This window comes from Scomber scombrus, chromosome 10 (assembly GCF_963691925.1).
Source record: "Scomber scombrus chromosome 10, fScoSco1.1, whole genome shotgun sequence".
NCBI lineage: Eukaryota > Metazoa > Chordata > Actinopteri > Scombriformes > Scombridae > Scomber > Scomber scombrus.
In genome coordinates this window covers 26,356,003-26,383,918 of record NC_084979.1, presented here as the reverse complement: position 1 = coordinate 26,383,918, position 27,916 = coordinate 26,356,003, and the positions used below count along the sequence as shown (strand labels likewise).

Sequence of the window (27,916 nt, the reverse complement as noted above, 5' to 3'; positions counted from 1 at the left end):
CAGTCTGCTGGGAGAAGCTGTTCGGGGAATTTTAACAATCTGTATGCCTCAATCAATACTATTCGGCTTAAAACACGCACAACAACTCGGAGAGAAACACTTGCTTTTGTGTGCAGTGAGCATATATAGGGAACTCTGGATCAACCATGTCAGCCGATACACTCCAACGCTCCCCAGAGAAGCTTTCTCATGCCAGAACAAAAGAAATCAGCCTTTATGTAACAAAGCCTGTAAAATCAGAGGCATAAAAGCCCTGAAATCCATCAATCACACGGTGCGCTGACACACCCATGTGCACACAGCAAACGGGGCCGAGCAGTGAAACCAGAGATCTCCTTAAAGTAGGACATCAACTATTCATTCTGTTGTGATACGGCTACTCATATCAGGTGTAACACAGTCTGTACTGATTTCACCTGGCTTTGCCTCTGCCCCTCTTTCCAAAAATCACTGCTGGCTGCAAGCGCTGGCTCCTTGTGGAGAAAGGAGCACAGCAAATGCCTCAGAGCCATTACACAGATTGCTCAAAGGGGAAAGACTGGGCCGATGCATATTTCATGGAGGTATTCCAGTTTTGGGATAAATCATCAGCTGTTTTAGTAATTGCTGGTGACAAGAAACCAAGACCAAGACTCAATACCAAAAGGAATTGCTGTGCTTTTAAAAATTAACTAGTGTGTCGACTTATTAATTGTTCCCCTTTAATGACTTTACGGACTTGTTGTATAAATGACAGAGCATGAAGAGGACTTTACGGGTTATCTATTCAAACAGCTTGTGTAATCCTTTTCTTTAAGTCTCCACTCAGAAGCGGAGAGCGTCTACAAGCCCCCGCGCTGCGATATCGACAGCGTGCTTGCAAATAAAGACATCAGCCAGAGAGTGGGAGGAAAACAGGATGGGATGATCAGCGATTTATTAAAGTGTATAAAACAGGAAAACACCACAGTTCATACCATTGTTTTATAACACGCTCACAATTTCAATCTCCTTTTTTCTTTTTTACTCTAATTTCATGCATTTGCTCAACTCTCACGCTTGAAGGTGCTTTATGCATAGTGCTAGGTTTATAACACTACAAGTCCATAAATAACCACATGCAATTGGCAGGATTCATTTACTTACTTACAAAAAGTCATTGTGAAAACGGATGACAGTCACACACATAGTATAGATTCTTACTGTTTGTAACTGGGTTAGTTCACATTCAGACTGACAGAAATTCTGTATGCATTGATTAACTGAGACTGAGGGAATAAACAAAACCATTTGTGCATTATTTATATATCATGACAGCTGATCAAAAGCATGCATTTTGCCATTTGATGTTTGTTTTTGCAGTATAATTCAATAAACACACAAACAACGGGGCAACAAATGACTCTATAGTTGAATCAAGAATTATCAGACATATCTTAACAAAACTAAACATTATAAGACTAATAAAGGTGTTTTTTGCAGGGCTTTTTTATTTGGTTGCATGACATTGTGCAGTTATATCTGTGTACGGGAATTGACTGCTCATATTATTTGTGATGTGGTTGTAGCAATGTTTGTGAGTGCACTTCAAATATATCATCAGCAGTGATATGGCACCTCATTAGAAATGTGGTCAGTATGTCCTATTTTGCTAGAAGGTGTTTGTGTATTATAACTTTTTAATGTTTTAAACTGATCAATAATTGAAATGATAAATATTCAAGCCTGAAAATTTAAGGAATTTTGGAAAATGCACTTATTTGCTTTCCTGCCAAGGGTTAGATGAGAAGATCAATATGACTTTCATATATCTATCCATTAAATATGATATTTATGCAACTTTTAAAGTGCAAATTTAGCTGGTAGGCAGATTGTGTTACATTTGGACAGAGCCAGGTTAGCTGTTTTCACAAAGCTCCCAGTCTTTATGCTAAGCTTAACTTAACATAAATATATGAGTGGTGTCAATTTTCCCAACAAACTCTGCAAAAAGCAAATAAGCGTGTTTTCCAAAATGATGAGCTATTCCTTTAACACATTAATATATAATCAAATGTGCACAAATGATACATAATATGATTGTAAAAAAAGAACATAATAGACAACACTGAAATGAAGAAGCTAAAGTCTACACTGAGCATTTTTTAAATCTTGTTTTCTAATGTTTTTTACACTTGCTGTAGTAGCTAAATATGGTGTTGTCTATCCACCTGCGGTAATTGGACACAGCAGTGTAGACTCCAGGAAACTGGGCATCACCACAGCCTTTCCCCCAGGACACCAAGCCATAGACACGGCCTTCACATACAAGTGGACCTCCAGAGTCCCCCTAAACAGCAGAAAGGAAACTCCTACTATGTCAAAGCAATGGTGGACGAAGCACTCAGATACCTTATTTAGTCTAAAGTACCCATACAACAATGTAAAAATATACACTCAACTTATATTATATATTATAGTATAAAAATAAAGTTGCATAAAATATAAAGACTCTCAAAGTATAAGTACTTAACAAAATACAGTATTTTAGTTGATGTACTTACTGAATGCAGACAAAAATAAATAACAAAAAAAAGAAAATTTAAAAATGCAGGACTAGTAATATAAAACAAAGCATCTAAGAACAAATTTACTTCAATTCAAGGGAATGAATTCATAACTAGAAAAGGTAAAAGGAAAATATGTACATGTACAGGTATATAGATACCCGAGTCAGACTTTGGCCATTTGTGCAGACTGTTACTGAAACCACTCAGCTGTACAATAAGGAGAAGACTGAGGCCCACTTACCTGACAGGCATCTTTTCCACCAGTGGTGAAACCAGCACAGAGCATGTTCTCTGTGATGAGGCCATTGAAGGACTCGCTGCTGTTGCACTTTTCTACGGAGACGATGGGGAGTTGGACAGTGCGGAGGGTGGATGGGATCTGGCCTCCACTGGGGCTGGTGAATCCCCAGCCTGACACTCTACACATCCTGCCCTCCGCTATGGAGGCGCCGTGTCGGGGCAGCAGAGCGATGGAAACATAGCTGTTCAGATAGATCGGGGCCCTCAGCTGGAAAGATCGTGGACAATGTGATCAGTAAATACAGGAGGACCAATCATTTCTCAAGTGGACTTAAGAATCCAAAGCTATGGAAGTGGCTCAGAGAGGCTGAAATTATGCACAGTGGTCCTTTGAGTTGAATGCTCCAATGACAATGCTATCATGCTGATTTTTAGTAGATATAATGTTTACCATATTCACAGTCTTAGTTTGGTGTGTTAGCATCTTAACATTTGCTAATTAGCACTAAGCACAAAGTACGGCTGAGGCTGTTATGATAAGTATGAGAACACAATTTCTTCCAACCAACAGTGGAGACATTTAATTAAACAGCAAAAATGATCAGACAGTCAATAGGATTCATCCTTTGGGGACCATGAATGTTGGTACCAAAATTTGTGCCAATCCATATTGCAGATGTAGAGATATTTCAATGGATATGTGAAAATGTTAACATGCTGGTGGTGCTAGCTGGGGTTCAAAGTCATCAGGATTCATCCTCTAGGCACCATGAATGCTGCTCATTTTCATGGCTATACATCCAATAGTTGTCAATAGAATTTCACATTACTCCACCCAGCCATTGTCATTGCTTCATTCTGCACACTGTACCTTTATCAGCATAATGTCACTGTTGTTGGTGGTGCTGTTGTAGTCAGGGTGGGGCACAAAAAGCTGGGGCAGGATTTCTTGTTCTGTCCCCTCGTAGATGGCGAGGGAGTAGTCTCCTGCCACTATAATCATTTTTTGTATCCTGCAGACATAAAACAATTATGAAATTATGATGAGTCAAGTGTGTGGTCTATCAATAGCAGGTGCTATTTTTTACAAATGTGGAACGACTTCAGAATAATTTGACTTTGAACAGAAGTAGTGCATTGTTACTTTCAATGTCTTCAGTCGGGACAAAAGTATCACACGGGTGGGACATGAGCAACAGTGTGAACTTGAAATGTTTATATTAAAAATGTCCAACACCGTCCTTGTTAATATGTAATTGCAAACATATTATGTCCTTTATCTTAATACAAATTCATGAAATTTAATTTTCATGTTTCAATTTAATCAAACAACAACAAGTATAACTATATCTAAGAAAATCCAACTGTACAGTGTAAAAATAAAATATGTAATTCGGTGCATTACTACCATAAATTCTCATTTTTAATGCATTGCAACAGGTGTGACTGATACAGCGGTCTGCACGCTCATATGTCGCAGACCAGTGCAGAAAAAAAGAGACATTGACTGCATCAACACTTCCCCACGCGTGGATGAGCTGAATGTCTCCTGACACATAAGAAATGTCTCATCCTTGTCTGGGGAAACTGTAGCTGCAGTGGTTTGATGAGAGTACAGTCTGCTGTGACACACACGGTGTGACAGCATTAGCGGCGGGAGAGAAAAAAACAGCTGTTACTATCATCCTGACAATGACTCCTGACAGTGAAACCTGACTTGCTCCTATACTGAAAAAGCCTGAGATGGGAAACTTCAGTATGTGTACCAAGTTACTGTTTGTTTCTGGTAAGTGTTTTGTGCTGTTTGCGCTGATGCAGTTGGACATATCGAACATATATCAGCTTGGAGAAAATCTCCTTGTTGCTCATCGTGTTGCTTTCATACCAGCTTTCCTCTACTGCAAACAATGACAGTACATTAAAGCGTTGATTACCCTATAGAGGCTAGAAACAGATATCAATTATACAATGGATATTAATTACACAAATGACTGATAATTCCAACTAGTGTACAAAATTTGAGGTGTGGCATGTTTAAGTGAATTATGGTTCAGGAGAAGGAGACCAAAACTAGACGGGTTACCGAGCAATGTCAATCATAGAATTGTATAAACAAACCAAAATGAAAAAATCTTATGCACTCAAGTGAAAATCTTCTGTGTTTTTTAGACTTAAAAAAACATTTGGGGGTCTGTCAAAAAATATTCAGTACCCCCCCCTCCCAAGGGAAACCTCCCTTCGAGTTCAGAGTGGAGGATTATCAATCTGTATCTGGCAGTGTGGTCAGACACTTTGATTTTAACAAGATGGAGGAAATACCTGAGGCAGCTCACATTGTTCCTGCAGTTTTTGGCTGCTTGGGTTAGTTTTATTAGTGCTACTACCTAGCTGCCAATTCCATATGTGGTGTTGGCCAGCTGGAGTCGATCGATGGTGTGGTGTGTAGTAAATAAGTCTGGGAAAGGATGAGGATGAGTGCCACACAAGACTTTAGTGACAAAAAGTAATTTCACTGGTTAAGAATGCACTTTGCTTCAGAATACTGAAAATGTCCACATATAAGCTATCAGGACATTGTGTCTTTGTCAATGTATTTTCCAAACCCAACCACTCAATTGTAAATGGAAAACTTGTGTATCTCTACTGCTTTTAACACTACTTATCATAACCATTAACGTAAGTGAATGGGGAAACAATGCTGACTCAACATTTCCATTAATCCAATATGGGTTTTTCACGACAGATATGGAAGTTACCTAAACCAATAATACCAGTTACCTGATGTTGTAACCCTAGAGGTAAGATTAAAATCAAACATTAGCCGAATTATTGCTTCCTTACCAGCCAAACCATTTTCTTTTTATGATTTTTGGGAAAGTGTGTTGTCAGTAAGCCTGGAAGGCACTGATGACACTCTTTGTGGCACGCTTGTGTCAGATTCCTGTAAGAAAGAGCTCCATTGTTACTGGCATCACTTTCATGTGCTTTCTCTCAGTCTTGATAGCTCGCAAAATCTGATATGGCTCGAAATATACTGGATATGAAATCCTATAATGAAATCCACATTTTTAACCAGAGGAGTCACGTGGAGGTCTTCATACAGTATATAATAAAAATCTAATCAGGACACGTATAATTTGATCTGGGCTTATTTTACCTCTTTATCAAGTTTGTGTTTTCCTGCCTGGGTTTATGCAACTATTATAGCCTTTAGAAGTGAATTACAAGAAAAGAAAAAAATAGCTCACCCAATATTACAGTGTGCTGCTGTGATTACCCAGTACTTATTTATCAAGGATCCCCCGCAGATGTGCTGACGCTCTGTCGTCTGTATTGACACAATGTACTTGATTGAATGTGGAACTGGAGCGTATCCTCCAACAATACGTCCCTGTGCCGCATCTTGACCTGTGACACACAAAGAGGGAAATGAAGATGAAACACATACAACAGCCCATAAGGGTTTTTTTGTGTGTGTGCAAACCGCTTAAAGCTAACACAGTTGTAAGGTTACTAATGCAGTTGCAGCATCAGCAAGAACAATACAGAAGTCATAAAGAAAAACACTCGAGCACTTCACTGCACAGCTGCTTCTGGCTTTGCAGATCAATGAAAAACAATCTTATCCCTGATGTGCATTGATTCACAGTGAGGATGAGTCAGGCCATCTGATGTTGCACACAGTTTGGGTACAGTGTGCTGACTTAATTTGGATTTCTACTCAATATGTGGTATAGATATTCTCATATGGAGTCCATTAGGAGTCAGTTAAGTTTAACAAGGATTTAACCGAATTGAGAGGTTGAAAATATCTTAAGATCGTGATCCTTTAAAAAAAGAGAATCAATAGAGATGCATATGATCATCCCTTTAAAAAGATGAGAAGAACTTGCAGTCTGTCTTTGCTTTGGATAGACTGATATTTAAGGGTAAGACGAGAACTGTACTCAGTTTTTGGAAAGATTTAGAAATGATATGCTTCTGTTTTTCTTTTCTTTTGTCTTTGTCAGAGGGAAATGTGTTAATGTACTGCACCTGTGCTGTATGTTAAAAGGGTTTTAAAGGGCAGCTTCTACTCATACTGACCATTTAAACTTGTCTTCCTGTTGCATCTTCAATGAAGGCAATTGGGGACAATTTGTTCCAAAGCTGATCTGAACCTAATTTGAGGCCTCAATTTATACCAAAAAAGACTAACCTTACTTAAGTAGCCTATCATGTGTATTATATAAATAAATTAAAAAATAAAACATTGAACATTTGTGAACTTATCCTTTAAACCTGAATTTGATTTTGGCTATGTGTCATTTGTAAAGGAGATAATGTATCCCAAGAAAGGTAAATTAAAAAAACAAAACATATTTACTTAGACAGAACAAATTGCATTGGAGCTGTTTTAGGGTTGTTGTTGTTTTCACTATTACCATTTTTCATGACTTGTATTTCTCTGCAACCGAAGAGATAAAGTTGAGATTGCTGTTCATACCAAAAAAGCAATTATCATAATAATTTCTGTTTTCTACATTGTGAATACGGGAATCTTAATCTTAGTGACACAGAGCCATTTCAGGTTGAGGGATGAAGCAATACTGTCTCATTACTGTCCTAGATATTGATCCCAGGCTATAATTAGCAGTAGTGGTGCGTGTCAAGAGCAAAATGGTATTGCTATCGTATACACTGCATGGATTGGGTGTGTGTGAGAATAGACGCACACATACACATACAGGTGCATTGGAGAGCATTATGTAAGGCCTTGCAATTGAACCTTTAACAAAGGATCTCCTTCTGTGCGTAATGTGAGATGAAAAGTCAAAATAAAATGCATAAGACTAAATAAGGGAGTGGTTCTCAAACTTTTTCACATCAAGGAGCCCTAAACTAAACTAAATTATCACAAATTAAACCATGGATCATTTGATTTAGAATATTTTGTCTGCTTTTAGATTATTTATTACAGTAAGTGTACAAAACAAAGACTGGTGGGGTTCTCCAGGCCAGGACTTTGGGAACAACTGCTCTGCACTTTAATGCTGTTTTACATTATCTGTGATTTTATTGTATTCTCACAGCTATTGCAAATTATCAAGAGTTGTAATTCACCCAGTCCTCTCTAAACCAGTGTTGTCTATTCCTGCTGAAGCTGTTGATCTGCATTTACCAGGATGTCTTCTCACAAATTCCTGAATTGGTTGCACCAAGCATCAAAAACAAAGTGTCCCTGGACCTCTCTCTGGGACCCACTGAAATGAGATATTATTTGTGGTTCTTCTGAATACAAGCAAAACTGTACAGTGTTGCAAGTCGTGCATGTAATGTACTGTAAAGCTAGTTTTTTAATATTCTGCATATATTTTCAAATTAAGATAAAATAGGAAAAGGTTGTCCTTGACACTGGCAATATTTTACACTTATTTAAAGAAATGAGACTCATTCTGTTGTTCATGTTGAAGTATAGCCGCTCATCACAGAATCATAAGTAGCCTCCAGCAATGTCTCTTGTGAACTTCTTTTCAGTGTCAGACCTCCTGTAGACCTCCTAAAGATGTCTATTGGAGTCTCCTTTCACATTTCATCTTTTTGACAATTACCAGGCACAAAAGGGGGTGTTGGCCACAGTAACTTATTGTTATTTTGCTGTTTGCTTTCATCTGTTGTTTCGCCCGAGGATTCAAATTCTTCTTGCAAACAAACACACTTTCGTTGAACTTTTCCTTTCAAAATATATCTCTGTATTTCTCAGTAACTGTTACAGGAATATTCACTGTGTAACTGATTATATAAAAGTTGAAAATAGAAAAGAAAAATCAGCAGCTTTAATAAAATTGAATCTTGTGCATGTACAGTATATAGAACAGTATCATTACAAAGGATTTAGAAAAGATGAACCAAACCAGATCTTAAACATATCCCAACAAAATGATGATGTGCCCATTTTACTTCTGAAACATACTCATTCTTTTCATTTTGAGTAAAATATGCATAAAATATCCCAGGAACACTGCACACATGTATATAATCTCAGCAACATCTATATATTGCAGATGTATTTACACAGAGATTGTTTACTGTATATAGTATTTTATTTTATTATATTTTAATCACTTTCACCCTTATGCTGCTACTTTTTTCCCACTGTACTACTGTGACAATTTTAATTTCTCCCAAGGGGGATCAATAATCTTATCTTATCTTATCTTATCTTATCTTATCTTATCTTATCTTATCTTATCTTATCTTATCTTATCTTATCTTATCTTATCTTATCTTATCTTATCTCTTTCTGTATTTAGCCGCTTGTGTAAGTCTTGATTTCAAGCAGTAAGATGCAAAGTTGTGCCAAGATGAAAATCAGGAAAACTTTTCTCTCAATAGACCATTTTAGGGGAGAATCAAGACTGAAAGTCCCACAGAGTGCAGCTAAAAGTGATGTTTTTAAAAATTGATGGAAGGACTACAAATAGCATATTAGCTACACATACGGCCCATGTAAATACACATTCAATTCATATCTATTAGTATGTTGTTTTTTCAGGGTGACAACAGTATGCTTTCCTGTCACCAATACAGCCATTGTCTCCCAGAGGTGTAACTTCACTTAAAGCTCTTTCATGCATACATGAATTAATACATTGAAGGTAAAGAAGCTAACTTACCATTTACAGCCAGAATTTTCAAAAGTATACAAAGCCATAAATATGGCAGGTCCATAGTGAGACAATCAACAGTCAACGCAGAGAGAGAGACTTCACCTGTGTGCTACTTGTCTAAACTTAATGGGAAGGCATTGCACCTGCATTCTCAGGTTTCTTATAGTTTCCATTTCCGTTTCCATGGTCACCAGCTTGTCCTGGACCGATGTATAATTGAAGCATCAGCCGCACGGCCCCATGTCTCACCTCTTCCATGACCTGCTCAACCTCACCTCCTTGCTCATTGTTTATCTAATCACTCAGTTTATTGTTCCCACTTTAACTGTCACGTAATAGGTGAGGGGTTACTGCGTTTATTGAGGTGTGACCAACCTGTGAATCAGAACCACCTGCACAGTTTTATCATGTGATTGTAACATCTACTCTGATGTTCTAGCCCTGTAAACTGTTTCAAATATATGACATAATTTAGCTTGAGATTGAAGTTCCTAATATGGATCAAATGGGTTGCTGTCACCCAAAATGAAAGAAGATACAGTTAAGGGTCTTTGCAGCTCTTCATCATTGTACAGTCTCCTCTTATTGATTTCCCCAAGAAAGGATTAATGAGGGTTTTGACTAATGACAAGTAGCAGCTTTTGTATCCGACCAGGTCAAGCCAGTACTGCTCCACATCTATTCTCGGTCTGGGTGTCATTAAAAATGGAGCACAGCTCCGACAAGTCTCATCACTGCTTCCAACCCTCTGTGGAGTTCCTGACCTCAGCTAGCTAATAGCCCTCTCTCTTGCCCTCCCAGCTACTGATAGCTAGTCAGGCTCTTGGTACCTCACTCATCCCCTGAGTGCTGACCACTGCTTTTTTTCCGCATGACGCGCTCGTGAGTCCAAGCGCTGTCATCATTGCACATGGCAGCCAGCTACCCGTTCTCACATTCATCTGTCTGGCCCTGGAATGAAAAGTCAACTGTATATCACAAATGGCAATGCTCTTATTCCTGAAGTCTCATCTTTGTTTTAATACAAGCACTTCTCCACTCATCTTACTTCTGTTATTATGAACAAAGATGAACGATTGAGGATTGAAAATAGTCGGTGTTGTTTTTTAATTACAGACATAAGAAAAAATTAATAATTTATGAATCTGCAACAAAACGTTTAACTGAAATGGAGACGTGACGATCCTGAGATAATCTTGGTTTACAGACTCTAGACTGGAGTGACACTGATGCCTTATCCGTGCCAGTATCAGTATCAGTATCAGTATCATCACCTCTTCAACATGACTCAGCTGTGACTTCCTAATTATAAATGCCTTCATTTACAAATATCTTATGTTATGCATCAGTAGATATTTTTTATCAATCTGAACAAGCTGAAAAAATAACACATGACTTATTTTGACCAAATAAAGTTCTTATGGCAAATGTAAGCAAACAGATGAATATGCTACAAATCCAGCAGACACAGAGCAGCATCTGTATTCATTTAGTCTTATTTAGGCCACATGATGAATAAAAGTCTAACATTGACCCTCCATTTAGCTGCTCAATGCTTCACTGTATTAACCAGCTAATTGTTAACTTTGTTTCTCTGCTGTTGGATGCTTGGCTAATCACAAATATCTATCCAATAACAAGTACCTGCTGCAGCTGGGAACAACACTGATGATAGTAAGACTGAACAAAATGAGCTGAAAGGCACTAAAATGTAGTTCTTACTTTATTTTTGAATGCATACATAGGAGAAATATGTGTGTTTTACAGTTAGTAATATTCATGCAGTTTAAAATGACATTATTTGGTCCTTTCTTGTGACGTTTGGGGCATGACGTTTTTAATTTCAGATGCGTTGTGTAACTTTGATGAAATGTAATTTAAAATATTTCCAGCTTTCATCATTATTAAACTGCATTATATCAAGTTGTGTCTTTTTTCTTCACTCTAAAGAGGCCACATTAGCAAATTAAAATATGCTTTATCAATTAGCTGTAACAGTTACCCCTGATAGTTATTGGTAATATTTAGAAATAACTAATGTGTGAAAACTAGTTTGTGTGGTGCAGTCTGTTTTAATTTAGCAATGTGTGAATCTCCACTTAATAAATGTGTTACTGTAGCTGTCACCCCGAGGCTCTAGAAATAAAGGGGACTGGATGGTAAACTCCAATTGTCGGGGTATCACACTACTCAGCCTCCCCCCAGGAAAACTTATGGCAGTCTGATTCTATGTTACTCTCTGCAAAAGAGTGACGTGACAGACATGCACAAGTACTTTTTGAGAACTGTTTGATAAAGTGTGAAAACAACAGGTGGACTGGTGATGTAGGTGTTGCTTGCTGATGACACAGGATGGCTGTATGGTGAATGATGGGGGGAGCTGAGCCTGAAGGTTAGTATACTTAGTGCTCCTTCACATAAAGGACGACCCAAATGAGGTGATTCAGGTTGGTCCCCTCCCTGTAGATATACTCTGGGAAAAGACACACTAGAAGGATAACTAACATAATGAACCGAACCAGAGGAATGACATGCAGTATAACGTTTCCCAAACTGTGATTTAAATCAGGCCACATGTGACTAAAGGATACGTAAAGAGGAATAAGAGGGTGATCGAGTATTCGAGGCCAGATTGAAAGTTTTTTTTATCATACTATATATTGTACTATATATCATACTCTTTATATACATGATTTAGTTGGTACAGAGTCTACGGCTAGATGCAGCTGATATTATGTGAGAACAAGAAAGTTTGAACAAGAATCAGATTTTCTGTTGCACATTCAGTACGTGTAGTGCAACTGTATGTGTGTATGTGTTATTCTCAGTGTTATACAGTGTTATACAATACTTACGTTACGAATACATTAGTGAAATCAGATACGCAGCCTATAGTTTGCTTTGTTTTCTGGTCTCAGATCTGAAACCTGCTGGGAGTTCAGCGGGTTATTAAATCAACCAGTTATTACTTCCATATTACAGAAGATCTACAGGAATTTTAATTAAAAGGGAAGCATTCAGTAATATTTAAGTGGAACATATAAGGCTGTGATTATTGGAATAATCTGTATTTTAATTAATAAAATTGAAAAGATTTAGAAATAACAAAAAATAACACAGATAGATGACTAAAAGAGAACATTTGTGAAAGTTTCTGTATTGAGCATAAGAGGCAGACGATGATACAAAAATACCAAGATAAGGATTTTATATATGTTATGGGTACAGTTCAGTTATAACAACACAGAAACACATATACCTGAATAAGAAAGGAAAGATATAGTCACATCAGAGCTCTAAGCAAATCAATTATTCGATCATACCCTTATGGTACGAGTCTGTGCTCCCTGTAACCTGCCACAGGATGTTTTTAAAGAAGAGCAATATGTACTATGTTCTAAAAAGTGGGATGTGTAAGTCAGCTACAAGCAGTCTGTGCTGGGGGACCGGTAGCTGCAGTGGGGAATCATCATTAAGAAGAAACAGGGTTGGTGAGGTTGTTATGGCAGTGTTGAAAGCTCTGGATAGGACACAGGCAGCTTCTGTCCAAAATGTTGAAAAAGCAGACAGTCCCAAAGCATATGTAACAAAATAGTTCATACATGGAAAATATGAAACTCAGATTACATTGGCATTTTGATCTCACATATTAATTCATATTATTTATCCTTTTATAAATTCTGTCAAAGTTCATGTGGCACTCTGGCTTTTGATGTTACAAAACTTGCAATCACTTCCCTCAGATTAGACCAAACTAAACACATTTTCATTCATCTCTTTATGTTAATGATGGTATTGTTTTATTGCATGTTTTAGCTAAAGTTATTTTTTGAGCTAATTAGGGATATTGGATATATTGTTTGAGTAGTAGGGCTCTAACAGTTCCTAAGTCCAAGCTCAAGACAAAACATCTTTTAAACACCTTCTTCAAGCTTACATAAAAAAAAAAAAAAAAGATTTCTATTTGTCTTGGCCTAAAGTTTTCCAGTTCAAATGCAATGCAAATAAAATTAAGAAATGTACAACATTTATTATTTTTTGTAACTTGGTGATGACACAGTAACTGTGCAGGAGTGTTCCCATCCCAAATACCTTCATATCCCAAGGTGAGGGCAGACAACTAAAGCTTGAAAACAAACATTATACAAGGGAACACCATAGCTTTGTCATGTAGTAGGTCAGCTTCATTGTTGAAGCGTGAGATGGTCACAGCACAAAACAAGACGAAAGGATAATACATAGATTTGAACGAGGATACAGTTACACTATAAAAGAAAACAGGAGAGCATTCGTCAGACCAGTTGGAGATACTCTGAAGGATTCTGTGTTTGGGCGTACAGGTGAGTAGAAAGTAATGGTAACCCATTACGTTAAAAATCTATAATTAAGATTCAGTCGTCTCACTAGATTGCAGAGTATGATGATGCTTTAAACTTTAAAAAACTCTACTCTATACTCTACATACTATTACAAATATAATATTATAATATAATATTATTAGTATATGAATTTTATACCTGCGTTCCAACGTGAACATTGATAGCAGATAGTCATAATGAAATAATCTACAAATAGTGACATTTCAGACACTATACATGTATATGTGCTATATAAGTTGAAGCTGCTAAATTCATGTTTCTGCATTACAGGTGATTAGTAAAAAGATGGCTCCAGTTACGACTCCACTGGGAAGATCTACTTTACTGCTACTCTTGGCTTTCTCAGTGACAGGTAAGTTCTGTTCAGTCCTCAATATTTTTATTCCTGGGTGCATAATGTCAAACCCTGTTGAAAGTGACTTTCATAAATGCATTAACAGTATAATACCTTAAAGGAATTGCCAAATGATGCCATGCTGATTTTCCCCCACTTTCCTCTTTGGTAGTCCACAAATTATTAAATTTGACATTTTTCTGTAAGTTTAAAGAACTCATTCAAAACAGAGAGTTTTGCACATATCTGACATGCAGCCTACTCTCCCTGTCGACAGACACATTTGCAGCGAGGATCATTGGGGGTCAGGAGGTTCGGCCGTACTCTATCAAATATCAGGCATCCCTGCAGTCCGAGACAGGGCAACACTACTGTGGAGGAACCCTGGTGCACCCTCAGTGGGTGGTGTCTGCTGCCCACTGCTGGAGACCGTAAGTACTGAAAGCAGATACTACCATACAAGGTACATAATGATGAGAAGGAAACAAGATGTTATCATTATTCAGTGTGTTATTATACATGACGACAGAAAGCTGTTTGTTTCAGCTGACACATGAAATTATAATTTTTCTATATTTTACAGTTAAAGTGTAAATTCTGAAGCACTGAATCTCTGTTTTGGCCCTCAGGAGCACTCTGATGAGGGTGGTGTTAAGTGAACACAGTCTGGCCACAAAAGAAGGATTTGAACAGGCCTTCAATGTCTCAAAGATATATGTGCACAACTTTAGCTACAAGACTTTCAACAACGACATCATGCTCATCAAGGTATGCAACAACAAAAAAGTTTTTAAAAAAGTAGTAGTAGCTCAAAATAACGGCTATGGTACATGGAGCTCTGCACACATACATGCACTCTTCTCTCTTAATAGACTGATGAACCGATGGAGTGATTGCTTAGTCAGAATCTTACAGATGTGGTGCTGTAACTTTGTTTATTACAGCTGAGCAGGCCGGCACTGCTGAATGCCAACGTCCAGCCAGCCGAGCTGCCTGACAACAACACCCCTCCACTTCGTGATGACGTCTGCACAGTGAGCGGCTGGGGTGTGACACAGATTTACAGTTACTACCTCTCCCCTGTGTTACGTGCTGTGGATGTGAGACTTATACCTTACTGCACCTATTACTACTGGGGCAGGATCACTTCAAACATGCTGTGTGCTGGATCTCGGATGGGCGGCAAAGATTCCTGCCAGGTACAGAGAATTTTTTTATTTTTTGATGTGTAGGTTTCTTGCTCTGTGCATTGAATACTATTTTAATTACTACCAAACAATGATCTGTAGTATTTTACATATGTATAGTTATTATGTATAGTACATAATATCTTTATTAACATTGAAGGATAGGTTCCCAAATAATACTTACATGCCCATATGTAGATTAAAATCATTACTGTTGGTCTTAATACAACATTTAATGTATCTTATCCAAACTAGTCGTGACGAGATCCCCTCTCTAAAGCGATTCCTTCAGAGCCTGCAGAGTCCTGAAAGATTTTTTAAAATTGTGTACACACATCATATGGATCTTGTGCCGATAACATATTAACATAGACCAATAACTTGTGAAACACAAGGGAAGAAAAGTTATCTTACTCCATAGATTCCATCTAAAGTAGGGTCCACAGTCCCCACTCACAAATGTGTCTTCCATCGTCTGAATTAGTCTAATTAAGTGGGTATCCTCCAAGGTTGTACAAAAAAAGACTGTAACTTTGGAAGGTACCCATTTAATTAGACTAATTCAGACTGCTTAAGCCTGAGGGTTGGTTTAGATCTAGTTCATACATTATTTTCAGACCAAATCGTAAACCAAAAATGCTCATAGTCATTCCAAACAGCTACACCTGCTATCATTTAAATACGCTGACACTGGTGCACGGCTTCAGACAGTCTCTCCTGCAAGGCAGTTGTTCACGTGACAAGTGACTTAAGGTGGATTTAAGGTTCTCCAAAGATGCTTATAAATGTCTCAGAAAAGGGTGTTATGGGTAGCATGAACACGTGAACATTACCCCCGTGTGCGTTCGCCTACTTGCCGGCTGGAAGACCATAATTCCATCTTCAGTGAAACACAGTAATTGTTATCTCACATTTCAGAAAGTGACAGAAATGGCTATTTGACCATCTGACAAGTAGTCCTGATGGAGTGTACAATTTTGGTTTAGGATGTGATCTAAAAATAACGATGTATGAACAAGTTTTAATCAAGAATAAATCCCCTCAGGCTTCAGCAGGGTATTTTCCAAACTGCACAAAAGGGGGATTGTGGATTTAGGCCCCTATCTCTTACATTAAAATTGCTTTAGTAAGGGATCTCTTCACAGCCAGTATGGAGGAATAATTACAGCAACCAATAACTGTCAATGCAAATATGGACATGTGAGTTGTGTTTTAAGCCCGGGAAAAATGTGAAGCTCTCCTTTAATATTCCCTTAGATCACATTAAGAATGTGATGAGATACACACTGCTTTATACCAAGAGTAAAATCCAATATGTTTGTTCATAATGTCTCGTTTGTCTTCCACAGGGTGACTCAGGTGGTCCCCTTATCTGCAACGGTAAGTTTGAGGGCATTGTCTCCTGGGGTATCAGCTGCGCCAACCCATACTTCCCTGGAGTCTACACCAAAGTGAGCAACTACGTGAAATGGATCAACTGGATTATTGACAAAGACACACAATGAACCTTCACCTGGATCCTTGATAGACAGTCTGCAGGGACGAGTTTCAAAATGTATTGATTTTGGTCACAGCTGACATCAAATTCAGCCGATTAATTGCTGTAATCTGTGTTATAGTCAAAGGTGATTTCTGAACACAGCTCGCAGTGTAACACAAACATAGGTCTTTATTATTATGTATGGCTTTTGTTATTATTAACAACTTTCTTTGTGTTTTGTGTGGTAAAAAATGTTAATTTGACACAAGTTTTACACATTAATTGCAATTTATATGGCTATGCTAACAAAGTACTACATCTATACACAGACTGTTGATTTCTTAATGTTACTACAAACACTGCATGAATAAAAAGCTGTCCGCATTGACAATAAAGATCAGGTGTTTCTCTTATGATCAAGACTGTCTGTACTCCCAGTAATCCCCTGCCCTGTGATACAAGAATAAAAAAAGCAAATGAATACAATTCTCACACATTGAATCAGTAACATTTGCAACAATCTTTCCATAAGTCTGACAAGGCCAAAAGAGGTTGCTTACTGTCTCTTATGACAAAAAAAACAACTTATTCTTCACCAGTAAATCAATATTTCTGCTAATTTAATTTAATTCAGATTTGGCATCTTGGCCAAAACAATAGCTGTGTTGGTAATGTAGAATAGTTGCAACCAACCTAAACTCAGACTTACATGCTATGTGGCTTTCTGTAGTACATTTAGGAATTCAAAGGACCATACATTTGGAGATTTACCTCTTTAATCACATGTTCTGCATACTATATTACATTTCTGAATGAATGCAACACAGTTTAAGATCGTGCTTAGGCATTACTCTACATTCATCAACATGAGTGTGTACCGTATTTTGATGCATGTAATTTCATATTTCTATAGCTGTTACATCACCATTTTTAATAACAGCTTATGTATGCAGCCATGGTAACAACTTTTGCAGCAACAATAACTGAAGACTGTAGCTGAAATTACTTATCTCGACTGGTATGTATGAAACCAATCAATAAAATTGTGTGCAGCAAAAGTCTAGGATTAGCATCATTTTGCTTTTTTTCTTAGAATAATGCACTTCCCAACAAAGACAAGATATTTTAAAAATGTATCGTGATAATAAGATACAATGTCCTTCCAAATACCTGCAATACAAACACAGTATGAAAATTATGGAATTATCAACATGATGGATTCAGCATGAATGCAATCAAATGTTCATATTTAACTATATAAATGGTAAAAAGTGCAATAATGTTTTATTATAAGCTCGAAAGGGTAACCATGAATAAGAAAACATTCACTACCGCACGTATAACTTTTAGAGGCCTGCTTTTGGCTGATTGAGGGAATTTTTGGAGTAAAAGTGTTTGCAGTCCTTTACAATTTACATTTTACAATACTGCAGTCAGCAGTAAGGAATGATACTTGGACTTCTCTCACAGTTACTTTTACCTCCTTTAGGCCAATACAATTTTCCTCTTACTATGATTTTTTGACACATAAATTCATCAAGAAGTTTAAGACCCTTCTTACTTCTTATAAGGTTTATACATTATGGTTCAGATCTCTTTATCTCACAGTTTGTATGGATCATTCAGGTGTGAAGGAGAATTGCTCTCAGTTTGTTTGACTCTTACTCCCTCTAGTGGTCAAAACTATTGTGGTTTTGCACCAAAAGGGAAAACCCCAGACTACTTATAAACTATGTTATTTTTATTATTAATTTTCTCACGATATGTTGTTAACATTTTAATTTATACATAAGCAAAAAATGACTGTGTGCAGCAACTGAAAAGAAGGGAAATAATCTAAATGTAATAATAATATGTAGGTCGGCGAGCTGTCATTTCCGCGCATGCTCAGTAGCAGCTGTCTTGTTTACACAACAGTGTCCTTGCTGAAGCAGCTGAAGTCTGACTGACACAAACTCTCTCTAAAGTTTAAACCAGCGTAATATACCTTCACGGGTAAATTATGTCTGTGAAACACGCCATTAGCCGGGGGCTCGAGATGGGCCGGTCGGTCTTCCAGCTGGGTCTCCTTAAATCTGGAGGCCGAGTGGCAGCAAAGCTCCGAGCTGACCGTTTCCGTGTAGGCCCGTCGGTCCGCAGCGCTCAGCCTCAGGCTTTCCTGCCGTCTCGGTACCGGTATTACCGGACCTCTCTGAGGGGCCTGGCGGCACAGCTCCAGTCCGCCGGCTTCAGGAGGATGATGGGCGGCGGGTCCCCGAGAAACAGAGCCGTGTTTTTGGCTTTCGGTCTCGGTGTGGGACTCATCGAGCAGCAGCTTGAGGATGACCGGAGGAGTGCTGCAACATGCCAGGAGATACAGGTAAATAATATAATATACAGGTTACTAATATAATATACAGGTAAATAATATAATATACAGGTAAATAATATAATGTGCATGTAACTAATTTAATATCCAGGTAAATAATCTAATATACAGGTAACCCATTTAAGATCCAGGTAACTAATCTAATATTCAGGTAACTAATATACTGTAATATACAGGCAACTAATCTAATATTCATGTATTATCATGAAATACTGCACAAGTACCAGGGTTATTATAGTTAACTAAAACTAAGACTAAAAGTAAATAATATAAGAATAAAAAATAAAGAAAGAAATAATTTAGTTAACTGAAATAAAAATGATTTTTTTTTTAATACAAAGCTAAATAAAAACTCAAATGAACAATGCAAAACTACAACTAAACTCAATTGCAGATCAAATCAGCTTCGTTAAAAGAAACAACTAAAACTAGACAATTCCTCAAAATAAAAACTAAACTAAAACTACTTAATCACTTGTTAAAATAACTAAAACTAAACTGAAATAAAAAAAACTAACTGAAAAACTAAATAAAAACAAAAACTAATGAACATTTACAAACTATAATAACCCTGATAAGTACACTCCAGAGGTGCTTATTCATTAGTGTTTACATTTCATGCTACTTCATACTTATACTCAACTACATTAATTTGACAGCTGTAGTTACTAATTAAACCTTAATAAACCTTACTTTTTACATACAAAATATATCATTATCTTAGAAAAACATGATTAACTCCAACAACAAAACGATTCTTACATGTAAACAAAACAACAAAATCAACACAACAATCCAACATGATGATTCTGTACAACAATTTTGATATTTTGAAGATATTTCGCTGGTATATTAGTTGCAAAAAATAATAAAAATCAATATTTTCCAATAATACGTAACAGAAGATGAACTTTTACTTAAGTAAAAAATTAATGCAATACATTAACTTGTTATAAAGTGTTTTTACTGTGAGGTACTTTTGCTGGCAATTCAATTGTTGTGTGGTGTTGTGGATTTCCTGACCTGAAAGGATTAAAGGTATCCTCTTACCCAGTTTGCCTATATTTAGTAAGATGATGCCTTTGTTGTATTTAGATGTTGTCCTGCTTGAAAAAGATGACGCATGTGACAGTAAATGTCAGCCGTTGCTATCTACAGCTTGTTATTTCTGGATTAAGGCTCCTAAAACTTTATTTGACTGAAAAAATACTTTACTGGATCTTTGTTGTCATATTCACATCTCAGAGTGGATTGTTCTTTTTCTTTTTTTGCAGCTATCTTGACCTTTGCACCTTTTGTTAAATGAGTGTGATGGTTCTAAATATGTGATAGGATGTTATGTGCACAAAACTACCTTTCTGCATCCTTAAAGAAAAAACATTTCTCTCAATCCGTAGGCTGTGTTTAGCAAGAAAAGATTTCAGACTCCTCTTAAGCCGTTTACCTCAGGATACAAACTGGAGGATTACATTATTGGGAACCAGATCGGGAAAGGTTCGAATGCAGCTGTGTATGAGGCTGCAGCTCGGTTTGCCCCTCCGAAGGAAAGCGACAGGAAGTGCTCCCTGGTGCAGCTGAGAGAAGATGAAGAGGAAGGGGAGACCTCTCGATCTATGACCTGCTGTTCCTCGCTGAGAAACTTCCCTTTGGCCGTCAAGATGATGTGGAATTTCGGGGTGGGTATTGCACAACATATTTGGTTATATCAAAGATTTTCCAACAAGTTATGGTATTATTCATCTATGGGAAAACAGATGACAGCCACTCATCATAACTGACAGATATTTTTATTGCAATTTGTTTGCAGGCGGGATCGTCAAGCGAGGCCATATTAAAATCCATGTCCCAGGAGCTGGTGCCTGCTGGCCCCCTGGCTTTAAAGCAGGAAAAGGAGCAAATAACTCTGGATGGGTAAGTAATATGCATTCAGTGCTGCCGTTGCTCATTACTGCTCCTTACTGCTCCTGTAATCCTGAACTGATCTCATCTTTCTACATGCAGACATTTTGGAGACCTGCCCAAAAGAGTGTCAGCACACCCAAATGTGATCAGAGTGTACCGGGCTTTCACAGCAGACGTCCCTTTGCTGCCAGGTGCTCAGGAAGAGTATCCGGATGTGTTGCCAGCCAGACTGAACCCTGCTGGTCTGGGCAATAACCGCACTCTTTTCCTGGTCATGAAGAAGTAAGACTCACTGTCTTTCCATCTGCTGGTTAAATTTCTTACAGGATGTGAAACAGGCTACTTTAAAAATACATGTCAACAGCTTAATTTCAAAGGTGCCAAAACTAACATTATGCAACCTTATCGCTAAGCAACCTAATTTTACTCGTATTAACATGTTTCATATATTCATTCCTTAATACTGGATTTCCAACTGTTGTGGAATTAATCGTGATGTTGATTATACGTGATGTTGCTCACCAAAATGCAAACCTTAAGGTCAAACAAAACTGTTTTTTCAGTGCATCTTCTTCTTCCTCTTAAAACATTTGCAAAGTCATTTTGTTCTTAAAAGTTTGAATCCTGTATTGTTTCCACCTATCTCTACTTGGTAGCCGTCTTCTTCTCTGCCTTTGTTGGTGCTTTTTGAGTCTCTTTGCACGTCATTATGCACCTGTAGATGAGTGGAAAAGCATGGGATCGCATCTAAAAACATTACTGCAGGATGCTATTGATAGTCAAAAACTACACAGGGTGCCTTTTTTGTGAGGCATTTTTGTGAAATTAAAGGCATCCATTTTTAGTAACTCTATCATCCTGTCCTCTGTCTTAGTTATCCCTGCACACTGCGACAGTACCTGGAAGTGTCCACACCTGGCCGCAAGGAGAGCTCCATGATGTTGCTGCAGCTCCTCGAGGGGGTCGACCATTTGTGCAGACAGGGTGTTGCTCACAGGGATCTCAAATCAGACAACGTGCTCTTGGAGTTCGACTCAGGTCATAATATGTTCATTAACTAAGAGAATAATGCAATCTTTAATGTTAAGTCACATCAACTTGATTACACTCGGTTTGTGTTAATATTTTAATTGATTTGAATTTATGCAGACGGTTCCCCTCATCTGGTGATAACTGACTTTGGCTGCTGCTTGGCCCAGAATGACTCTAGTCTGCAGCTGCCCTTCAACAGCATGTGGGTCAACAGAGGAGGGAATGCCTCCTTAATGGCCCCTGAGGTATGCTTAAGTAGCTCTGTGTTGTTGTTAAGAAGAAAAGGAATGTCTCAACAGTCTCTTAATGGCCTTGTTACAAAGTTAAGTTCTTTGAATGTAATAAAGAAGCAGAGAACTATCAGGCGGAGACAATAAAACACATCTGTGCAGTGAGGTGTTGTCAGTATCCATTATGTTACTTTAAATAAACACACATTTAACTACGGCTGTTTTTCATGGTGTCTTTATCCAAAGGTGTCCAGTGCACTTCCAGGGTCTGGTGTGGTGATCGACTACAGCAAGGCAGATGCCTGGGCTGTGGGAGCCATCGCCTATGAGATATTCGGCCAGCATAACCCGTTCTATCGACCATTGGCATTAGAGAGCAGGAGTTACCAGGAGAAGCAACTTCCTGCTCTGCCCTCCAGTGTTCCAGCTGATGTCCAGTTAGTGGTCGGATTACTCCTCAGGAGAGACCCAAGCAAGGTATAGCAGGGGTTGTCATAAGTGTAACTATTTTAAGTTATTATAAGTGTTAGCAGTGAGTGCAGTTTTGTTGATGCTCAACACAATTTAATCACTCCAAATAGCTACAAAAACAGACTTAGACCTGCATTAAATGATTTAAATGTTTATTTAACCTCAGCTGCTAAATGCTTCCTGTTATAAATGGTAAATTGTTCTGCTTATTTTAACCAAATATTTGATACCACAACACTCATAAGTGTAATTTTCCCTCCGCAGCGCCCCAGTGCTCGTGTGGCAGCTAACATGCTGCATCTCAGCCTCTGGGGACGGAAGGCACTGGCCAATCAGGACAGCACTGGCATGAGGAAGTTGGCTGATTGGCTGCTGTGCCAGTCTGCTGTGGTTCTCCTGAGGGGCTGTAGCGGACCCAGTGGGAACACTGTGGAGGCGGAGCTTCAGAGGAGCTTCCTGTCTAACCTGGACCTGGAGGACCTGCGCACCGCTGTGGGATTCCTCCTCTATGGGCGAGAGCAGAGTCAGGCCTGCATACTGTCTGAATAGATCCACTTTCACTCACTCAAACACATAACTTAGACCTCCTGTTATGGATAAACTGAGCCTCATATTCAGTCAGACACCTATATTTGTAACATTTATAGTCTGAGCTTTTAGATCTAATGGCTCTAAAGGCAAACTCCTCTGACACTCTTACACTGTTAAACGTAATATGGTACTTTCAGTGTATTCCAACAGCTATTGTGAATGATCAAGTGTTGTAATTCACCTGGTCACCTCTAAACCAGTGTAGTCTATTCCTACTGGAGCTGCTGATCCACATTTCCTAGTATGTGTTTTCACAATTTCATGAATTGGTCGCACCCTGCATCAAAAAACAAAGTGCTACTAGTTCCTCTTACGGAAAGGGATCATGGACTGTTGAGGCTGCTGTTGCTGGAGAAATAAGCTTGGTTCTTTGCTATACTCTATGATGAATTTATATTGTTTGTTTGTGCTGTTGTTCCGCACTAAATAAACAAACAAATAACTAAATAAGCCAAGAAATGCAAGGTGTCAATGGATACTGGCATGTCTGTTATAAGAGAGGGTATTTCATTTGACAAGCTCTTAAGCACTTTTTAGATATTTTTTTAGGCATGACCCCACAAACATAACGTGTTTGATAGAGATTGGTCTGTGTACAAGGTTTGGACTGATAAAGATGAACATCAATGCAGATATCTTAAAATAAAGCAATATACAGTACATGTCAGACCCTACTGTGTAGGGCTACACAGGTTTTTCATATTACAGGTACTATTCAGTCCTTAAAAAGCTCATATGTCCATCAAACTGTAATAAAACAGCTGGTTGTAAGTGAGTGTCTGTAGGGTTGCAAACCAAACACTTACTGTTAACCTATTCTGCACAACATAATGCATGTAAAAACCACCCTGACATGTTACTTCACAGTAATCACATCAGTGATGATAAATATTATTGACCGATCTCACGGATGTAATTTTGTTTTTTATGCTGTGATTTGCACTTTATGTCCATGTTTGCACTTGCTCAGAGCCATTGTTCCAGCTACCTTGTGTTTGTTCATTGCTACAGTTCTCTATAACACCTATTATACTCTGGTAAATTATGAAATCATAATGTCAAAACCCATGACTTGAATATAGTGATTTAACCCTCCGAACATCACTGAAATCTGTTATCAACACAAGTCAGTTAAGCCTGCAGTTTTGGCATTATAACATGCATCATTTAATACCGTATAATCATTTGGTTTGCTGGAATACAAGATAAAGAGAGGATTTACATTGTTTTCATATGAAAGATGGTGAGAAATATTTTGGATAAATGTAGATATTTCTGCTGTGTTTTAGAATAAAAATATCTGTCTGAAATGAGCTCTGAATGGATTGTGTTAATCATTGCTCTTGTTTCTTCGGCCCCTCCTGTTTCTAGGTTAAAGTGAATTAAAACTGACAGAGTTGGCGACATAAGCAAGATAACTGAGCAGCAGTAGTCAGGAGAAATACTGGAGCTACATCTGATATACAGATTTACTTGAACAGGTTATGTAATCTCGAATTAATTCATTTAGATTAACATCTATTTTTCTCTTAAGTAATGTTTGCGTTTGTAACAGCCCTTAAGAAATAAAATTCAGCATTTACATACAAGGATCGGTTGTTGACTTAATTGTAAATATCAACTACAGCTCACATTTAAACCATTTTCTTTCTAATTGTACAGCTCTTGTTTAGTGCAGTTTTACTTGCCGCAACAATAAATTACTTGTGTTCAATTGCTTAATTATTTAAAGAAGCTGCTGTTACCGTTAAAATAATTAAATATACAGTACCAGTCAAAAGTCTGGACACACTATCTTGAAGTCATTCAATCATTACACAGTGTCATTAGGTTCATTGTGGGTGAAAAACAAATCTGACCAAATGATTTAACTTGTGTTAATACTGTATAGTGTTAGTGCAGTGACATATTTTAAGCTAATTCCTAAGTGTCTTATCATGAATTCCCACAGCAGTTTTCCTATGGGACTTTGCACCAGACAGTCTCTGGCTTACATAATTAACATATTTAGTTTGAGGTAATCTTTGCAAATAATGTTGTGTACTCTGAGCTATGGATTAAAAGCTTTAAACACGTCCACAAATCACAGTTCAGACATTAACATGCATTTTTAATCTTATCTTAAAATGAACAAGAGTTTAGTTTGCTTCACAAACCACAGATAAAATGCTTCCCCATACGAAATTTGATGAGGGATATGCAGACTAGTTTTTAAACTATGTGTAATCTTGACATGTAACTTACTGTGTTTTTTGCTGTTCAGTCATTTCTCAAACACGTGATGTATTTCCTGATCTGATGACACCTGATGTTAAAGGATTTATAATGTTAAAACTATGGAGGAAAATCACCTGCACCTAATGGTTAATTCTTAAAGAAAAAAGATCAACACAGACAACTTCATGTTACAGTAAGTTTATTTGGAACAGGATTTCATTTCATTTATGTTTGTAATGCATTCATCTGCCTGTTTAATTATCTCCTTGCTCTGTTTTAACTCTCCTTCTCCCTCACACTAGAGCCAACTCCACCCTCCCTGTGCTCCTTTCTCAAAGCTGCCACATCCTCTCTAGCCTTTCTGTCACAGAAGCTTTAGAACATAGCCAAATTGGTATTAAAAGTATGTAAATTAGGAAAGTACTGGAGAACACATTGGACACACATTAAACAGGAAGTTATTTCCCATTTAACTAGCGCCTTTATGTCCTTAATATTCCTCTCCTTCCTCCTCTCCCTCACCCTCAATAGAATCGACTCCCACTTCCTCATAATCCTTCTCCAGAGCTGCCATGTCCTCTCTGGCCTCAGAGAACTCTCCCTCCTCCATACCCTCACCCACATACCAGTGAACAAAGGCACGCTTAGCGTACATCAGGTCAAACTTGTGGTCAAGCCGAGCCCAGGCCTCTGCAATAGCAGTGGTGTTGCTCAGCATGCACACAGCCCTCTGGACCTTGGCCAGATCTCCACCAGGAACCACGGTGGGAGGCTGGTAGTTGATGCCAACCTTGAAACCAGTGGGACACCAGTCCACAAACTGAATGGAACGCTTGGTTTTGATTGTGGCAATGGCAGCATTCACATCTTTGGGAACCACATCACCACGGTACAGAAGGCAGCAAGCCATGTACTTGCCGTGGCGAGGGTCGCATTTTACCATCTGATTGGCTGGCTCGAAACAGGCGTTTGTGATCTCAGCCACTGAGAGCTGCTCATGGTAAGCCTTCTCAGCTGAGATGACGGGGGCGTAGGTGGCCAGAGGGAAGTGGATACGGGGATATGGCACCAAGTTGGTCTGGAACTCTGTCAGATCAACATTGAGGGCACCATCGAAACGAAGGGAAGCAGTGATGGAGGACACAATCTGACTGATCAACCTGTTCAGATTGGTGTAGGAAGGACGCTCGATATCGAGGTTCCTTCGGCAGATATCGTAGATGGCCTCGTTATCTACCATGAAGGCACAGTCAGAGTGCTCCAGGGTGGTGTGGGTGGTCAGGATGGAGTTGTAGGGCTCCACCACAGCGGTTGACACCTGAGGAGCTGGGTAGATGGAGAACTCCAGCTTGGACTTCTTGCCGTAGTCGACAGACAGACGCTCCATCAGCAGGGAGGTGAAACCAGAGCCGGTGCCACCTCCGAAGCTGTGGAACACCAGGAAGCCCTGAAGGCCTGTGCACTGGTCAGACTGAGGACAGGGAGGAAGAAATGATGATGTAATATGAGATATAGTTTAATTGATTTAGTTTTATATTCTTAAGAATAATTTAGAATAAATTCCTTTTGTTCAGAATTGACCCACCAGTTTGCGGACCCTGTCCAGCACCAGGTCAATGATCTCTTTGCCGATGGTGTAGTGTCCACGGGCGTAGTTGTTGGCAGCATCCTCCTTCCCTGTGATCAGCTGCTCAGGGTGGAACAGCTGGCGGTAGGTCCCACTGCGCACCTCGTCTAAAGGGACAGATTGAATTGCAAATTACCTCAGCATTCACCTAAATATAATCAACAAGGTAACCATGGTATCTGTGCTTAATGAGAGCTTACCGATGACAGTAGGCTCCAGGTCGACAAACACAGCCCTGGGGACGTGCTTCCCGGCGCCAGTCTCACTGAAGAAGGTGTTGAAAGAATCATCTCCTCCTCCGATGGCTTTGTCACTGGGCATCTGTCCGTCCGGCTGGATCCCATGCTCCAGGCAGTAAAGCTCCCAGCAGGCATTGCCAATCTGGACTCCAGCCTGACCGACGTGGATGGAGATACACTCACGCTGCGGACAGAGAAAGAAGATTTGAATTAAGGGTTTTTGTTAAATCTCGATTCTTAATGAAGGAAACCTAATTTCCACAGTGATGGCTTTCATATTCAAAATGGAGGAACTGAACATGTGCATTTGACAGGGCTTTAAAGCCTTAAAAACCATGTGATGCTACAAATCAGTACAAAGGGTTTCAATTGTATAAGCACATTGTGTCTACACCTTTTATTTCTTCTATTGTCTATTTTCTATGAGAAGATGTCAGTCTG

General features: G+C 38.6%; 5 protein-coding genes across 6 annotated transcripts in view; 2 read left to right on the top strand and 3 right to left on the bottom strand.

Moving 5' to 3' along the window:
• mul1b (mitochondrial E3 ubiquitin protein ligase 1b) overlaps positions 1-27,916 on the bottom strand; it is a 123,836-nt gene that overhangs the window by 56,214 nt on the left and 39,706 nt on the right. The gene's annotated exons all lie outside the window — the stretch shown is intronic.
• Positions 2,138-9,479, bottom strand: zmp:0000001088 (trypsin-3). The gene is made up of 5 exons (XM_062427714.1): positions 9,425-9,479; positions 6,017-6,176; positions 3,640-3,781; positions 2,770-3,036; positions 2,138-2,308 (listed from the first exon to the last, which is right to left on the bottom strand). The coding sequence occupies exons 1-5, from the start codon at positions 9,477-9,479 to the stop codon at positions 2,138-2,140; spliced, it is 795 nt and encodes a 264-aa protein (XP_062283698.1).
• Positions 14,083-16,823, top strand: LOC133987707 (trypsin-5). Its single transcript, XM_062427151.1, has 5 exons — positions 14,083-14,149; positions 14,409-14,562; positions 14,761-14,899; positions 15,076-15,330; positions 16,668-16,823. The coding sequence occupies exons 1-5, from the start codon at positions 14,083-14,085 to the stop codon at positions 16,821-16,823; spliced, it is 771 nt and encodes a 256-aa protein (XP_062283135.1).
• pink1 (PTEN induced kinase 1) lies at positions 18,714-24,705 on the top strand. Of its 2 annotated transcripts, XR_009925613.1 has the most exons (9): positions 18,714-19,157; positions 20,564-20,842; positions 20,974-21,077; positions 21,168-21,350; positions 21,943-22,106; positions 22,218-22,345; positions 22,577-22,807; positions 23,066-23,757; positions 23,849-24,705. XR_009925613.1 is itself a non-coding variant. In XM_062427972.1 (8 exons), the coding sequence occupies exons 1-8, from the start codon at positions 18,801-18,803 to the stop codon at positions 23,348-23,350; spliced, it is 1,731 nt and encodes a 576-aa protein (XP_062283956.1). In that variant the 5' UTR covers positions 18,714-18,800; the 3' UTR covers positions 23,351-24,705. The 2 variants fall into 2 exon arrangements, 1 of the variants encoding a protein (XP_062283956.1); XM_062427972.1 differs by having other exon boundaries at positions 23,066-24,705.
• LOC133988352 (tubulin alpha-1B chain-like) lies at positions 26,085-27,689 on the bottom strand (the record flags this gene model as incomplete). The annotated part of the gene is made up of 3 exons (XM_062427981.1): positions 26,085-27,080; positions 27,195-27,343; positions 27,437-27,689. Coding segments are annotated over 3 exons (1,383 nt in total), but the record flags the coding sequence as incomplete, so codon positions are not given.